Genomic DNA, 16,565 nt, shown 5'->3' with positions numbered 1-16,565 from the left:
CTACTCGTGCTGCTGGCGGCGGCGGCGGCGGGCCCCGGGGCGGGCGGCGCGGCGCGGCTCTACCGCGCGGGCGAGGACGCCGTGTGGGTGCTGGACAGCGGCAGCGTGCGCGGGGCCACGGCCAACAGCTCGGCCGCGTGGCTCGTGCAGTTCTACTCCTCGTGGTGCGGCCACTGCATCGGCTACGCGCCCACCTGGCGGGCCCTGGCCGGGGACGTGCGAGGTGAGGCGCGCCCGCGCGCGACCCCTGCGCCCCGGCCTCGCGGCCGGCCCCCGGGGGAGCCCGGCGGGCTGGCGGGTCCTGAGGCAGAGCCCCCAGAAGCCCTCTGGCGGCCCGACCTGCGCAGTTGGGGCCGGGGGGAGCCCCCCGCCCGGGCCTTTGTCCCTCTGTTTGCTGACGCACCCCCCGCTTCGGCGCGCGGGTAGATCCCCCACTCCGTTCCCGAGCCCCCTGCCCTTTACACCCGCCCCCGCCACCTCTTCTGGTTTGGGTAGCTGACCATATGGTGGATGCTCAAAGTGAGCCCGCCAGATGCGCTGGAGACCTCTGCGGAGGCAGACCAGGACCTGCAGGGCGTTCCTGGACGCACGTCCACCAAACTACACGGTCCTGCTGCCCACTGGTGACCAGTCCCTAGGTTCCTCGCCAGCCCTGCACCGGGGAGTTGTGGGCGGGGGCGGGGGGCGTCTGCATCACCCCCTCGCCAGCTGGCTGAGCTTTAAAACGGAACGTCAGTGGCTCCGAAGCCGGAGCTGTCCTCAGCAAGAGTGAGGTTTGGCAGGAGTCTAGCTGGTGCTCAGCTAACCTCTAATTATGTATTTCCGTGGGCAGGAGGATAACAAATTGCTACACTTTCTTCCTGCACTTTTGTTTCTAAGTCTTATATCCTCTGTTGTGATTTTTTTCTCATAACCAGACAGGTTCATAAACTTCTTAAAAGCCTAAATACGGTTTTTGTGCAAAATTGTAAATGATTATCTTTAATCTGTGTTCTCTTATCTCGGGGTGTTGGGATTCTTGATTCTGAAGGCTTTGTTCTTTGATCTCTTGTTTTCTTAAGCCCCCAGTGTTTGGAACCGAGGAGGTGGACACACCCTCCTCAGTAGGTTCTCTTAAAGCCTTTGCTCTGAGAACAAGCAAGCATTTCAATAACATAGAGAACTTTTCAGTTGTCATTTGTTTTTTAGTGGCGGAAGCCGATATGTAAATGCAAATGCAAATGCCGGTATCTGTGGCAAACACTTGTTGCCTATTTTGTGCATATTTTGATTTTCTCGTTTGGTATCTGAAACATAAATATGGTAAGCCAGATTCGAACGTTACAAACTATTCTGTTGTTGAACCATCGTGTAAGGAGCCTGGAAAATTGTCCCTGGAACTTGGAAGGAAGGTTTCTTCTAGAAAGAAGAGTGATAAAATCCAAACCTAATGGTGTGATTAACTCAGCTATTAGCTAAATAAGGTCACCTTAACAGCATTGGACGCTGTTCAAGTCAGGGCAGGAAGAAGGCCCGAGATGGAAGTGGGATATGGCTGAAAGTGAAAAGCAGCTGTGGCCTGAAAAAGGGTGGGGACAGCTGCGGGGCACCTGGGCAGAGCCCTCAGCACTGGGGAGTGGCCCACTTGGGGTCCCCAAAGAGAGGTCACCTGGGGACTTGTTAGAAATACGTCAGCCCCAACCCAGGCCCTCTGGGTCAGAAACTGGGCACGAGGCCCAGCATCCTGTCAGCACAAGCACCAAGTCTGCAGGGTCACTGTTCTCAGGACACCAGCCCTATGAGACACCTGCAAGGAAAGGCTCGTGGCCAAGAGCACCAGGAAACGCAGCATATGAGCTCTTCCTTGTGGATGGCCACCGCACACAAGAAGGAGTCCCGCTAAGTCTAAGCCTTTGCTTCCCACGTGATCTACCACAGGGCCCTTTTTGTGCCCGATTTCAGCCAACTCCCCATGGAATCACTGGGAAGAAGCACCCCCCCCCCCCCCCCCCGCCCCCCACAGGGGAGCAGACGCCCATTTTTCCCTGTGGTCCCGTGTGGGCACAGGCTTCCCTCCCCCTGTCACCACTTTGGCCCATCAGTCACTTGTGAATTGGGCTGTCCAGTCCCTGGGGCACACAGACCTTGCACTGGGCCCCCTTGGGTGCCTCCCACCACCCCTTTTAAAATGGAGAGTGTCCAGCCAGCTTTTCCAGTGCACCACTCCTCCACCCCATCTCAAGGCTTCTGGGAAGTGGGACAGGCTCTGCTCCCTGGTGAGATTGCCCGGGGTCATCTCACCTGGGGTCAGCGGAGCACTGTCTCCCCTGCTGTCCCTCCACCATTCCTGCCTTAGCGGCCTCTGCCGTTTGCTCAGAAGGGACAGGAAGTGAGGGGTGGTCTGCAGAGCGTGAGGCTCCTTCCCCGCTCTGCAAGCCCGGTCTACGCACAGCTTAGGGGTACCTTTGTTTTTCTAAAAGATTTAGATTGAACTTTAGCACTTCACTGACATTTTCAAGATTTTGAAAATAAATGTTTTTCCTTGTAAGGTGGCTTAACAAACAAAAGGTCTACTGTTAAGTGTAGCCAAATGTTCTAGTGTTTATGTGGATCTGGCTTAGGGCTGTCACTTCTAAATCCTTTGCAAAACAAAACCCTGCTATGTTCCTGGAAATCATCTAGCCCGGAGCTGTGGTGTTAGCTCGGTTTGTGATGCCGCCTCCTCTCACCACCCCTGCGCTATCTCTGAAGTATCTCTGCAGAAACTTTGGTCAACTCAGAAGTGTCCCTGTCAGGATCACCGAGGCCTCAGCATCTGTTCTTACGGGTCTCGCATTTACTCCAGGCTTGCGGAAGCAGGGCAGATTTTCTGTAACGGCCCCTGGAATTCTAGGTGAGGCTCGAAGGGGAGCCCGAGACGTGGCGGGCAGTCATGTCCAGCACATGCCTCCTCTTCCGGTCCGGCAAGGGGGTGTTGGTGCGACCCATGTTGCGGACGGTGACACCCAGAGGCCGCACGAGCCTGAGTCATTCACTTAGGGTCACACAGCTGAGCGACAGGGTGTGTCGCTCCAGGGCCCGAGGCTAAGTGTGTGGCGGCTGTGAGGCAGGTGCTCGTTCTTGCTGCCCAGAGTCCACTCCGGCTTGCCCCCCTTGAGCTCCTCACTCACCACCTAGTCTGGTCTTCCCACCCACCTGGCTAGGCCGCAGGCCTCTTGGAGATGAGCTAGGACCGCCTGGTGTTCCCCATGGGCCCACGTTCGAGCAGGGGGTGGGGGGTGCCGATGGCAGCGGGAGTGACTGGTCAGTGCGCCTGCAGGGGTGTGCAAGGTGGGGAGCCCCGGGAGGCTGCCGGGAGTCTGCCTGGACTCTGGAGAGGGTGGACAGGATTGGGGAGGCAGGCAGGGGCGACGTCCACCTGTTAGGGCCCAGGACAGCCTGTTGTGCCCCCCACCCCCTGCCCAGGTAGCTGTGGTTAGCCCAAGTGAGACATGCCCGTGAGGCCCGGACTCCGTGCTGACCGAGGCCAGAGGAGCCCCACTGTGGCAACGCCAGGCTCAGTGACACCAAGTGCGAGAGCGCAGATTGGCAGGGTGCCGGGAAGAGGGGCTGGGGGATTCGGGGCTTTCCTTCTCCCCATGGCAGTGTTGCGAGGCTTCAGCAGTTCACCAGGAGAGACGCTCGCGTCTGGGACGGCTGTGCCCCATCAAGTGCCCTGGAACGGCTGCCCCGGACTATGTGTAGAGCTAGTTTAACCCACTGCACCCAGCGCTGGGCCAGGAGCACGACAGAGACCCCGCCTCCGCTCTGAGAGGACGCTGAGCCAAGCACGCCAGGACTCTCCAGCCACCTCCAATAACTTCTGCGTAACTCGTGCTGGCCTCTGCTCGTCACTCTGTGGGCTTAATTTCTACCCATGCTTCTATATCTTTTTTTTTTTTTTTTTTTTTAAGTAGGCTCCTTGCCCAGCGCAGAGCCCAACACGGGGCTTGAACTCACAACCCTGAGATCATGACCTGAGCCGAGATCACGAGTCGGACAGTCAACTGACTGAGCCACCCAGGCGCCCCTACTCAGGCCTGTATAGCTTAAACTTGCACTTGAACTTGGATCCTGTCTAAAAAGACCTTGTTCAAGCAGGAAGGGGCCTGCCGGGGGGGGGGTGGGGGTGGGGGTGGAAGAGTGGCCTCTGCGGGTGGGAACATGGAAGTCCCACCGCCCCGGCTTCACCGTGAGGGAGGACCCCGCCCCCCATGCAGCCCCGCCTTCCAGACAACCCTCTTCTCGCACCCTGTTCAACCTTGGAGGGCAGTGACTCCATACTGTAATCATTTTCTAGGACAAATTGATGCTTGCCTACAAATTAGACTTATAAATACATTTTATTAGAACTTGGCAAGTAGTGGTACGAGGTTTAATCCTGTACGTTAAGAATAGAGTTGCTTGAAGGGTAAACTTGAAATAAATTTCAGTTTGCTGTTACATAGAAGCTTAAGTCTTTGACAGGTATATTTTTAAGCCTGTGCTACTGAAAATGGGCAGGCTTGGGAGCAGAGCAGAGCGTGGCTTGCAGACTCCTTCTGTGGATGCCCCTGGAGGCCACGGTGCCTCCCAGCTGGTGCCCTTTACCCCTGGGTTTGGTTGGGGGTGGCCTGACATTGTTGCCCAGGCAGGCAGTTTGCATTCGGTTTAGAGTGTTTCTGTCCTTTGTGCGGTGGGGTCTGGACAGGCAGGAGGAGGGGAGGGTACAAGTTGAATGAGGCAAGTACCCTGAAGCTAAACCTTTGAAATAGTTTGCATTTTATTTGATAAAATAGACTGTCTCTTTTGTGTTTCCATGAATGCCTCCATCTGCCGGTGCAGTGACTGCTGGTGTCTCTCTAACCGAAATTCTTCCTCATCTGCTTTCCTCACAAGCCTTCCCGCCTAGCACAGGCAGGCTTCCTTCCCAAGATGGACAAAGGCCTGGTGAGGTGTCAGCCCGCCCCTCCACTCAGCCAGCTGGCCCAGGTTTGAGCAGGCGGGCGGGCGTGCTGTGTGGCTGCAGTGGAGCTTGTCCCCGAGAAGCTAGGGCCGGCGGCTGCTTCTGCGCTGGTGCGAGGCACTGTCCTCGCCCCGTCCGTCCTCCAGTGTGCCCCCTACAGAAGCAGAGTCTGCCCTGCATTGGTCCCGCGAGCTGGAACTTGTCCTGAGTACATTCTGTGTGGCCCTGGTAGGTGCGAGAAACAGTGAACGAGACGGGGAAGATCCGGGTGGAGCCTGTGCCTCAGAGGAAGGGACAGACGTGAACAGAAACACAAAATGAGGCTAATTGTAGGTCATAAGTCCTAGGAAAATAAACTGAATGATTGGATTGGCACCGGATGGTGGAGGAAGGCCTCTGGTGGCCTCGGGCGGCATGTGACACTCAGAAGATGAGGGGCACGCCCCAGCCGGTGCCACGGCCGTGAGACAGGCAGGACTGCAGGCATCCAGAGGACTGCAAGGGGCCGTCCCGGCTCTCCGGGGGAGAATGGGGGAGGTTCCGACGGGTCAGGCGGCAGGTGGAGCCCGGGGCTCCAGGCGTGGAGGCTGGATGAACAGCAGGAAGGAAGAGCGGTTTTAAGCAGGCCGTCATATGATCTGGTTTCTGTGTTAAAAAATCTGGCTGCTGTCTGGAGAACCGAGGGCCAGAGACTGACCAGGGTCAGATTGGGACGATGCGAGTGAGCCCCGCCAGGGCTGGCCACCTCCGGGGAGTGCTGATGGACCTGGGGCGGCAGATCCGGGCGGGAAGAACCGTAGGGGCACTGACACCCATCTTTCTGCAGCAGCACGGGTTCTCGGAGTTGACCCTTCCAGTTGGTGAACAGGAGGAAAGACTGCATTCTAGGCAGTATTGCATTTTTGGATAGATGATTTTTGGTCAAAGCTCACCAAGTGAGAGGTCTTCCCTCCCGGGGTACAGCAGGGGAGGGTATGTTTCCAGGACACAGCCCATGTCCCTGCGCTGGGCTGGTTTTCTTCCACATCCTGCTGTTAATGAAACATTATCTAAAACCTGGAACTATGAAGAAAGAGGGCTGGCATGTCCTCTCCCATGTCATTGTGGCCTGGTGTCACGGGCTCCCCAGGGGGCTGGTTTTCGGGGGCACGTACCGGTGTTGGACCCGGCGTCCTCACTGTTGGTTAAGCGTTCTGACTCAGAAGCTACGGCATAACTCATACACCTCATCTGGTGGAGGAACAGAGAGTTCCCCTGTCTGGTGGAAAAGGGCACCCCAGTGGTTAGGGGCTTCCTGCCCTGCTGGGCGTTAGCCAGCTTTGGCTCGGAGCGGCTGTTCCTGGCGGGTCGGGTGCTCCGTCTGTGTGCCCCTGACCTGCTCCTTCAGTGCTCAGTCCAGGAACACCTTTGATGCCTGTTTGTCCTGCATTTGTACGAGTCATGCCTCTAGCTTTTTGGAAATGAGGCCCTGACACTGGCCGCGGGAGGGTGCAAGGTCTGGAGCCCTCACACTGCCGAAGGTACCAAGTGTCTGGTGTCTCAGGGATGGCAAAGGGAAGCCCCCTGGGCCCGCAGTGTTCTTGGAGCGCCTGTAGAACAGTGGGGCGGCGGCCGGCGCACCCAGTGCCCACGCTCCTTGGGTAACACTGTAACTCTGGCCCTTTCACCGTTGTGATGAGGACAAGCAGTTGGGTAAAACCCAGGGAAACCAAGATTTTCCTTTATCTTTTTCATTTTTAAGCCACCAGCAGTTGTGCCCTATTTCAAAAGGCAGGGTCCACCTCCCGGGTGCCTGGAAAAGTTGAAGGAGCTTTGGAGGCTGAAAAGCCAGAGTTGGTGACTGCAGCCTGGGCCACCTCCACTTGCCCTGTGGCAGGATCTGCAGCCCAGACCGTGCACTTCCCCCAAGGCTGGCTGCCCTGCCTGCTCCTCACCTGGGAAAGCAGCCAGCGCCCCTGGGAGGACAGCTGGCTCCCCGCTTCCGGGGGGCCCAAGAGTGGGGGCCGAATGTGAACGTTGGGTAGCCCAGCTGTGGGGTACAGGCTGGGTCAGGACACTCTGTCTACCCAGAACCTGGGTGCTGGGCTAGAGCCTGACCTGAAGAGGAGCTGTGTTGACCTTGCTCAGTGTGGCTGCCAGAGCCCAAGGCAGGCTGCCTTGCCTGGGTATTTGTGGGCACCTAGATGGGGGGTGGCAACCACTCTGCGGTCTCTGCCACCAGGACCCCACACTGCTGGTCAGAGTGATGTTGTTCACTCCTCACCCTGCAGGTGTGTCTGAGTCCCTCCCGAGACCTGCAGCCTCGCAGGACTGGCCCGGCCCCTGACTCTAGACCGCCCCCCCCCCCCCCCCCCCTCCCCCCCCCCCCCCCCCCCGTGCTGGCCGCCCCTCCCCTCCCCTGGCCGCCTGCTGGTCTCCACCTGGGGCTATCTCCCCTCCCATCCCTGCCTCTGGGACCCTGGTCAGTCGCCAGCGCCCAGGAGGGTCACTGGGAGTTTGCTGTTGGCCTGCATGAGCGTGGGGTCCCCTGCTGCCCCGCTGGTGAGTGCTCAGAACACATTCTAGCAGCAGGTGCTTACCAGCCTTGCCATGAGTGGGACGCGTGGCTGTCAGCCTGTCCTCACGCCCCCTTAGAGGGGAGATGTTATCTGGCCTGTCTTATAGGCGGAGCCCTGAGGCACGGAGACTGATAAGTTGCCCAGATCCTCCAAACCTGCTGAGAGGCAAAGCAGGATGTGGGCTGTGCACGATCAGCCTGCAGACGGGTGTCCTCATGTCATCCAGCACTGCTTGCCATCTATCTGCTCTAGGAGTGCCTGCTGGTGCTGGGACAGGCCAGGCAACTCTGGGGACACCTGGAAGGCCAATGGAGATGAGCACAGTAAAGGGGGCAGACGCCAGACTCGCCAGGACGTGACCTACGAAGAACGTAGGAGGACGCATAGTGTGGCTGTTGGGGGCGGGGTGTGGGTGAAACACATCAGGGCTAGAGGGCCAGGGAAAGCGGGGGGCCTGTCCGGACTGATTGAGAACAGTCTTGCTCCCAAGACCGTGGGGAGCCGTCAGGGTCCTCTCAGGGCTGCGGCTGGGTCCCAGCTGGCTGCCGACCACATGGAGGCACATGGCAGGTGGAGGCGGCCTCTGCCCCGCACGGCTCCCAGCGCGCAGCAGTGTGCCGGTGCCCATCGCCAGCACGGCCGGCCTCGGCACCATCTCCTGCTTCTCCACCCAGGCATCCCCTTTGTCAGGCAGAGAACTCCCCTCGTTCCCCCAGGGTGGTGCGTCGTCAGCGCTGAGCCGGCAGAGTGTGGCTCGCCCTGCACGGAGATCAGCTGGAACAGCAGTGCTCCGGTTAACTGTCACGAATGTCGTGGAGAGGAAGGCAGAGGAGGTGGAGACCATTAGCCACCCGGTGCTTCTGTGACGCTGAGCGACAATTTCCTAGTTCCTATCTCCGAGTCAAAGGATGGCACGGCTCAGGGGCAGAGGGCTCCTTGGGGCTGGGGCAGCCCTGGGGCCAGGGCGAGGGAGGCAGCACTGGGGGCCCCGCACTTACCCTGTGGGGCCTTGCCGCTCAGCTCTCCCGCCTGTAAAGTAGGAGTGGTAACGGTCACATCGCAGGCTTGGGCATGAAGCTTAAATGGGATAACACAGATCAGAGTGCTTTTAGAACATTGAGTCCTGCACAGGATGCAAGAGGTGATGTGGCCACCCCTGCAGAGCACACGGCGTCGTGTCGTCCGGACGAGCCCTAAGGGTGCCGGGAGCGGGAAGGAGCTCGTGTCGCTGCGCAGGGCGCCGTTGGCTGGGCTGCACCTGTGGCTCAGGGTGGGGCTCCACGCCCACTGAACACGGTTCCTGCCTGTGCGGAGAGGGCCCTGGTCGGGTGGAGAGGCAGTAGAAAATGTGTTGGCGATACAAGGATAGGTTGTTTTTCTAAGGAATCGGTTTTCTGTGTGTTTAACAAGGAAACACGCTGTGCAAAGGCTCGTTGATGAAGTGGTTGATTTCGTTCCACGCGTGACCATGTGGGGTTTGAAGGAGCACGTGTGTGTGCGCTGCATGGCCGGGAGTGGGCTGGATTTGAAGGAGGGAGTGTCTTCATCTGGAGCTTATAGGAGAAAGGGAGATGTTCGCAGCACTCTTTTTTAAGATTTTATTTATTTATTTGACAGAGAGACACAGCTAGAGAGGGAACACAAGCAGGGGGAGTGGGAGAGGGAGAAGCAGGCTTCCCGCGGAGCAGGGAGCCCGATGCGGGGCTCGATCCCAGGACCCTGGGACCATGACCTGAGCCGAAGGCAGACGCTTAACGACTGAGCCACCCAGGCGCCCCTCGCAGCACTTTGAGAATGTTCAGGTCAGCACACTCGTGTTGTGTGTGTGCCGTGTGCCTGTGACATGGTGTTGCAAGCTGATTCTGAACCCTGGGCAGATTCCTTAGCCTCTCTGACCCTCAGCCTCCTCATCTGTAACATCCTGCCTGTTTCAGCCAGCAGACTTCCACAGTAGATGATTTGGTAAGAAAGCTTTGTAAAGTACCGTGTAGTTGACTTTGTTTTGGAAGCAAGACTGGTGGGGAGCTTTTCTTGCCATTTTAACTGTGCCTGGGCAGAGAATCAGGGCAGGCCTCCCTATGGGGGTGACATTTGTGTTGAAATCGATGAATAAAGCAGCAAGTACAAGTCAGAGGAAAGTGTGTTCCACCCAAGGAAGAGCAGGTGCAAAGGTCCTGGGGCAGGAATGCGCCTAGACTTGTCTGTGGCTTGGGGGAGGGGGGGAGTGAATGAGGAAGAGATGATGAGGGTACAAGTGCAGTGAGGTACGCCATCTGGAAGGTTACAAGGACACACAGGAGGTGATCTTGCCTGCAGATGTGCATGCCTTGCTGAGGGCTAGGCCACCCCCTGGGGCCCCTTCCAATAGGTTAGAATTTGAAGAATCACATAGCTCAATCTTGATCAGAATGTTTGCTTTCTTATCATGGGAACACAGTAGGTGGGAACAGCTGGCAGATACTGGGGCCTGGAGGCGGGGTGGGGGGTTCTGCCTAGAAAGCGAGCAGCCCAGTCAGCACAGTAGGTCTGGAGGGGGTGTGGGAGCCTGGCTACTGGTGGCTGCCTGGGGACACAGACTTTATCCGGCGTGTGCTCAGAGCTGGGCGCGTGGACGTGACCGCTGCGTCACACAGTCATGGGGGCGGGGGGCTGTGCTGCAGAGCTGCTTTCGAGGCCTTACTCTGGTCTGGGGCTGTGGTCTGAGCCTGGGGCGCGGGTGCCGGACAGCCTGACAGCCTCCAGTTCTCGGGGGCATAGCAGCACCCGATGCTGCCTTCAGGGTTGCCGGGTTGTTGACGGCAGGGCTGACAGCCGTTCTTACCTCCACACGGGAAGCCAGTGTGTTCACACTGTCTCTCGCGCCGTGTTAGACTCAGAAGGGTTATTAAAATGTGGCTGGTGCCGCCATGGCCTTGGGTTGGTCAGGATCACTGTCATCTGCAGCGTCACGACCTGTGGTATCTGTTTTGTGGAGTGCTGTTTGGAGCCTCTCTACACCGGGGACTCCAGGAGGGTGGAAACCAAGCAGAGCACAAGTAGCCGCAGGGTGCACGCGCACTAGACAGTGTCTGCCAGCGCCCTGCAGACGGGGGTGGGGATGCATTCGCTTTTGTGCGTGAGACACACTTAGTAAGAAGAATCTGAAAAACAAAAGAAGTCAGACCAAGTCCCACCATGAAAACCAAACCATAGCGAACATCTTGGAGTGCATTCTTTCCATTTTTCTTCCCTGTTCCTGGTCTGGCTTGATTATTCATTGATTCCACCAAATGCTCAGTGTTAGCCCTTGGGGCAGTTCTTCATTTTCTTACATACTTTTTCTGGGCAGTGGGTGCTTTTGTTTTTTTAAGCATGCAATGACAATGTGTCATGGAAATTCCCAGTAAACAGTGAAACCCTGTGTTTGTGAGACAGGGACGAGGTAGCCAACAGGAGGCGTTTTGGCAAGATGAATGGGAAGAGAAGCGAGGATGACAGGCTGGGGAAGGTTCCCCCAGCAGGGCAGTGGAAACCGCCGTGGGGGGCGCCGTGTGCAGGGTGGGGGCCGCCACCGTGGAGGGCACCGTGTGCAGGGTGGAGGGCGCCGTGTGCAGGGTGGGGGGCGCCGCCAAGGAGGGTGCCACGTGCAGGGTGGGGGCCGCCACCGTGGAGGGCGCCGTGTGCAGGGTGGGGGGCGCTGTGTGCAGGGTGGGGGGCCGCCGCCAAGGAGAGTGCCACGTGCAGGGTGGGGACCGCCACCGTGGAGGGCACCGCATGCAGGGTGAAGGGTGCTGTGTGCAGGGTGGGGGGCCGCCGCCATGGAGGGCGCTGTTGGCACGGCGCTGAGCTGCATGCTCTGGGCCATCTGCTGCACTAATTGGATGAGAGTATTAACTGTTCTTCCTTAGTTCCATGTAATTCGAGACTCCAGAAAGATGTGACCGGTGGTTCAGGAAGGTTCCGTGATTCTTGTTTCGAGCCATCTGAAATGGCCTCGGGACAGGAATTGGTTTCAAGGAGGCAACGTGAGCCGAACAGTATTTGGTCATTGGTGGTGAAAGCCAGCTGCAGCTTTTTTCCACTTGATTCTTCCCATCACGTTGATATTGGTAAACGTTTTTGCAAGGACAGAAGAGGAAGGTGAGGATCTTTTAGCACAAGTGGTGCGTTAGATGGGAAACTGGCAGCTATGGTCTTGGCCATGTCTAAGAGTGCTCGTGTGGTATGGATCTCGTCATGGCCAGTGTCTTCTCTCCTCCCAGGCACGTGTTTAATGGAACCTCTGAAGTTCCAGATCATAGCCAGTACCCAGATCAAACTTGAGTGATGTGCTTTTTAACCAGACTACTGCTTTAGACTGGTGGTGTCCTGTGAGGACCCATAGCAGCACAGGGCCTCCTCAGGGTCTCAGTGAGACACCCGTGAGCCCCCATGCAGCACTCCCTTGGCTGCAGGAGACCAGGAGCGGCCCCGCCCACCCGCGGGGCGGCCCCGTGCCTCCAGGCCAGTGTCTGGGGCGCCTGGGTCCCGCCTGGGGCTCCTTGGCGGTGAGTGTTGTGCCGCTGTCCGCAGACGGCTGTGCTCCTCTGCCCTGCTTCCCCAGGTGCCCCCCCGAGCAGCTTGGAGATGTTCGGCGGTATCAACCGGAACATCCTAGGGAAAGGGAGCAAATCTTTTAAAGAGAGAAGCTCACTTTTTAGAGGGTACTGGAGAAGCCGTGCCTTTGAGACTGGTGACCACAGGGCCAAGCCAAGCACTCGTCTCCCTGTGTGCACTGGCCTCAGGGTTGCTGTGAGCTAGGCTCCTCTGTGCACGAGTGTCCTGTCCATACATGATGCAGGGGTGAGATGACATGCCGCCCACGTTCGGTGGGGGGTGCTGTTGGGAAGAAGGGAGTGAGCCAGAGGTCACCTACCCACAACAGCAGCTGGGAAGCCATCTCCCCAGAGCATCAGGCTCGAGTCACCGTGCAGGTGCACACAGGTTGCAGGAGATGGGGCGCAGAGGTGCCGTCAGCACGGCCCCGACGGTGGGGGCACCCAGGGTCTTCGACAGGGAGTGCGAGGGGTAGCGGAGCAGTGGACGAGAAGACACACCACAGTCGCAGCCTCCTGACCGGTGAAACTTAGGGAGATGCGGACCCTGAGTAGAGCGTGTGTGTGCGCGTGTGCGTGTGTGTGTGTGTGTGTGTGTGACCGTAGCCACCGCCGGCTGTGTGTGTGTGTGTGTGTGTGTGTGTGTGTGTGTGTGTGTGTGAGTCGGTGTGACCGTAGCCACCGCCGGCTGTGACCTGGCAGCAGGGAAGTTCTGGGAGCGGGCCACCTGGCCGGAGCTGGTATGACCTTGTGATATTCACATGTGGCGACATTCCCACGAGAAAACCTTTAAAGATAGGCAAAATACATATTTAAAACTGCTCCTGTTCTACTCCCAGGACCAGAGACCACATTCAAGGGTCTGGCGGAGGCGTCCAGGGAAAGTAGAAACCACTTCCCAGAAAGACCGCGGCTCGGACGCTGCAGCCTCGGATTCTCATTTGCACGAGTGCCCCCGGGAGTGTCGTCGCTACACGTGCAGGGCCGGGGCTCTCCATCTGCAGGCGCACTCCCGGCGGCCCAGCACAAGGCCAGCACGGTGGCTTCCGTCCGGCAGGGCCGTGCTCCATTAGGAGCACCCTCATTAGGCACCCTCAGCAGAAGTCCGTCCGCCGTGTTGTCCATGATGGGAGACACCTCCAGCCCATGGAGGCTTTGCCCGCCTCTCCCAGCCTGACGCAGGAACGCTCTGTGCACGCGAGGGCTGGATCCATGACCTGGGGGAGGCGTGGGCTGGTGGCCCACGTGGATGTGGGCCCAGACCCACACTGAAGGTCACGCTCCTGCTTTCCAGACTGGGCTGCTGCCATCCGTGTTGCCGCCCTGGACTGCGCGGAGGAGGAGAACCACGAGGTGTGCCGAGCCTATAACATCCACTTCTACCCCACCTTCCGGGTGAGCACCCCTGCCCTCTCCCGCGGGCCTGCTCTCCTCCCACCCTGTCTCTCCTCTCTTTCCACTGGAGGGGCGCCTTCCCGTGACATTCACTGCGTGTGTAACTCCTACACTCGGGCACATGGGGCACGTGACTTGGGACTTAGCAGGAACTCATTTACACGGGGTCACCTTTCGCGTTCCGCGCTCTTGGGTTGTGCATGTTGCCGGGGCTAGGGGGCTGTATGTGCACACCCAGCCCCCCACCCCACGGCAGCAGCAGAGGAGGGCGAGGTCTGCAGCCTGTAGGCCCGGTGGGCGTGGGCATGCTCGGGGCTGCCATCGGGGCCGTGGGCCAGGTGTCTCCTCCCCAGCCCCCTGCGTGTGTGGCCCATGTCAGGCTCGGCGCCGTTGGCTCACCATATATGCGGTGGGTCGGGTTGTCAGAGTGACACCTGGCGGGTACCTGTGGGTGGCCCTTCAGGCAGGTTTTACCCTTTCTTCCCCTGTGGGCAGAGAACAGACAAACCTGTTGAGAAGATTCTGAAGAAACACGTGCAGGGTGTGTGCTCACATGCGTGTGTGCGCTTGCGGTCCCGTGCGGGCGCACGGGCGCCTCAGGGCGGTGTTTACACCCCAGAAACCATGCAGCCTCTGCGGAAGCTTGCCCCCTGCTCCAGTCTTCCTAAAACCCTGTGCTCTGTGTGGCTTGCAGCCCAATGCTTTCCAGCTGCTTACGTGGCTGGGCTTTGTGGCAGCCATGCCTCCACCCCAGCCAGTGATGCTCCTCTGGAGTTTTGCATAACTCATCCTCGGCTTCCATGTCTGAGTTTTATTTTGTTTTAGCCGCACACACAGGGTGTTGCGCTCAGTGTGAGCTCCGGGCCTTCTCTCTCGTGCTGAACAGGTGTTCTGAGAGCACCCCGCACCCTTGGCTGTGGCTTCAGTCCCCTAAGAACACCTCCTTGTGTGACTGCGGCCATGTCTTCTGTTCACAGGCCCTGTGTCACCCCATCTGCTCCTTCCGTTTGCCCATTTTGCTCTTGGGTATTTGCAGTTTTCTTAACTGATTCACAGGAGTCCTGTACGCATCCTTGACACTGACTTTTCTTTCAGTTGTGAGAACTGAGAGTGTCCTCACCTGGTTTGCAGTTCTCACCTTCTTCAGCATCTCTTCTAGAGAAGGTTTTTAATTTTAATAGTTTCTTTTCTTCTGCTCACCCTCCCTGTAAGTCGTTTGTGTCGCTCGAGCCTACCGTTAAGATACGTATTGATGTCGCGAATCAGGGAAAGCGCCCACTGCGCGGCCTGGCTTCCAGCCCTGTTGGGTCAGGAAGTGTAGCTGACAGAACTCCGACGGGTACTAACCACACCCAGTGGGTCTGCTCAGAAACACTGATGTCGCAGACGTGCACAGAAATGTGCGGCTCCTTATCAGTCAACGTGAACTTTCTGGAGCAGATTGACTAAACTCTCACTCTTTAAGATGGTGGCCGTTTTCTTGCTTACAGATGAAACGTTTGCACAGACACCAAGTCACACTTGTTTCTTACTTGTTCTGTGTTTTTCCTCTTAGTATTTCAAGGCATTTACAAAGGACTTTACAACTGGAGAAAATTTTAAAGGTAAGGACAAGCTTTATATTTTACTGTCAGAGTCACCTCATAAACCCGTTAAAGCAAAGGTGGTTTCAGGAGACCAGAGAGCCCATGTGATGGGGTCTGTGGGGCCCCTACCCCAGCTTCAGCGAATCTGCATCAGCACCTCTGACCCATCTTTCCTCGAAGAGCTCAAACATTTGTAGTTTCGGCAACAACTTTTTATTCTGTGTTTTGCCTTCCTTGTTAAATTTGATGGTGAAATCTCTTTTTTTTAAGTAAGCTCTTTTACTCAAAAAAGATTTGGAGAAGGTCACAAACCACATGCTCACCTAATGAATTTTATGAGCGAGCCCCCCGGGGAGCCAGTGCTCATCTCAGGCTCCGATGTGCTACCAGTCAGTCCACGGTGACGGCTGTTCTCCATTAGGGTCGCCAGGCATGTTTTGAACTTGGCGTAGATGGCAGCGAGGCGCTCCCGGCCTCTGTCATCACGCTGTGTGTGTGAGATTGGCCCCCGGTGCCCATTTGTTCCCACGCGGGTCGCTGTGTGGTCTGTCGTGTGCGCCTGCCGCGGTCTGTGGATGGCTATCGGTGCATCCTGCCGTGTCTGTGCCGTGCCCTCCGAGGCCCTGGGGCGGTGGCGGTCCATAGGGCAGACGTAGTGGTGATGGCGGCTTGCCTCCCCGCAGGGCCCGACCGAGAGCTGCAGACTGTGAGGCGGACAATGATCGACTTCCTGCAGAACCACACGGACGGAGACAGGCCTCCTGCTTGCCCGCCTCTGGACCCCGTTCGGTGCGTAGTTGCGTGAAAAAGGGAATGTTAGGACTTGAATTTAATGTTGTAAAATATGGTTTTGCATTAAGTGATGTGGGTGCTGGTGTATGATGGCCAGCTCGCCGTTCTCAGAAGCACTAAAAGCCGCGTTGTTTCTCTTAAAAGGCCCAGTGACATCCTTTCTCTCATGGACAACCGTGATAGCCGTTACGTGGCCGTCCTGTTTGAGAGCAACAGCTCCTATGTCGGCCGTGAGGTACTGTGTCTGTGTCTTGCCCCGTCTCACCGCATGCTGTGATTCGGTTCCCCTGTGGTAATGACCGCTTCCTCCTGATCGGTGGCGGTCCCGTGTTTCGCTCCTGTTAATTCTTGGGATGTAGTGGTGTCACTCAGCGGACTGGCCGGTTCGCAAAGACTGAGAAGGGCCCTCGAGGGTGAAGCAGGCAGGCTCACGGCCTCGTCCTCAGTGTGGGGCTGAGAGGGGCCCCCCAGACCCACCTTTCAGGGCACGCTGCCTCTTTCCTCAAGCCTCTATTTTTTTTCTTTAAATTTTTTATTGTTATGTTAATCACCATACATTACATCATTAGTTTTTGATGTAGTGTTCCATGATTCACTGTTTGTGCATAACACCCAGTGCTCCACGCAGAACGTGCCCTCTTTAATACCTGTCACCAGGCTAACCCATCCCCCACCCCCCTCCCCTCTAGAACCCTCA

At 57.7% G+C, this 16,565-nt stretch overlaps 1 protein-coding gene across 1 annotated transcript in view; it reads left to right on the top strand.

The window, feature by feature from the left end:
* Nucleotides 1–3: 3 nt before the first annotated feature.
* Nucleotides 4–16,565, top strand: part of QSOX2 (quiescin sulfhydryl oxidase 2) — a gene marked incomplete at its 5' end in the record, with an annotated part of 37,271 nt that continues 20,709 nt past the window's right edge. Inside the window, 5 exons of the mRNA XM_025860183.1 lie at nucleotides 4–223; nucleotides 13,390–13,490; nucleotides 15,046–15,094; nucleotides 15,760–15,865; nucleotides 16,013–16,103. Of these exons, the coding sequence (XP_025715968.1) occupies nucleotides 4–223; nucleotides 13,390–13,490; nucleotides 15,046–15,094; nucleotides 15,760–15,865; nucleotides 16,013–16,103 (567 nt within the window). The remainder of the gene's footprint in view (nucleotides 224–13,389; nucleotides 13,491–15,045; nucleotides 15,095–15,759; nucleotides 15,866–16,012; nucleotides 16,104–16,565) is intronic.

The sequence above is a fragment of the Callorhinus ursinus genome, unplaced genomic scaffold (assembly GCF_003265705.2).
Source record: "Callorhinus ursinus isolate GAN/ISIS: 27379988/994484 unplaced genomic scaffold, GSC_fseal_2.0 scaffold126, whole genome shotgun sequence".
Lineage (NCBI taxonomy): Eukaryota > Metazoa > Chordata > Mammalia > Carnivora > Otariidae > Callorhinus > Callorhinus ursinus.
This window is presented reverse-complemented; position numbering and strand designations above follow the sequence as displayed.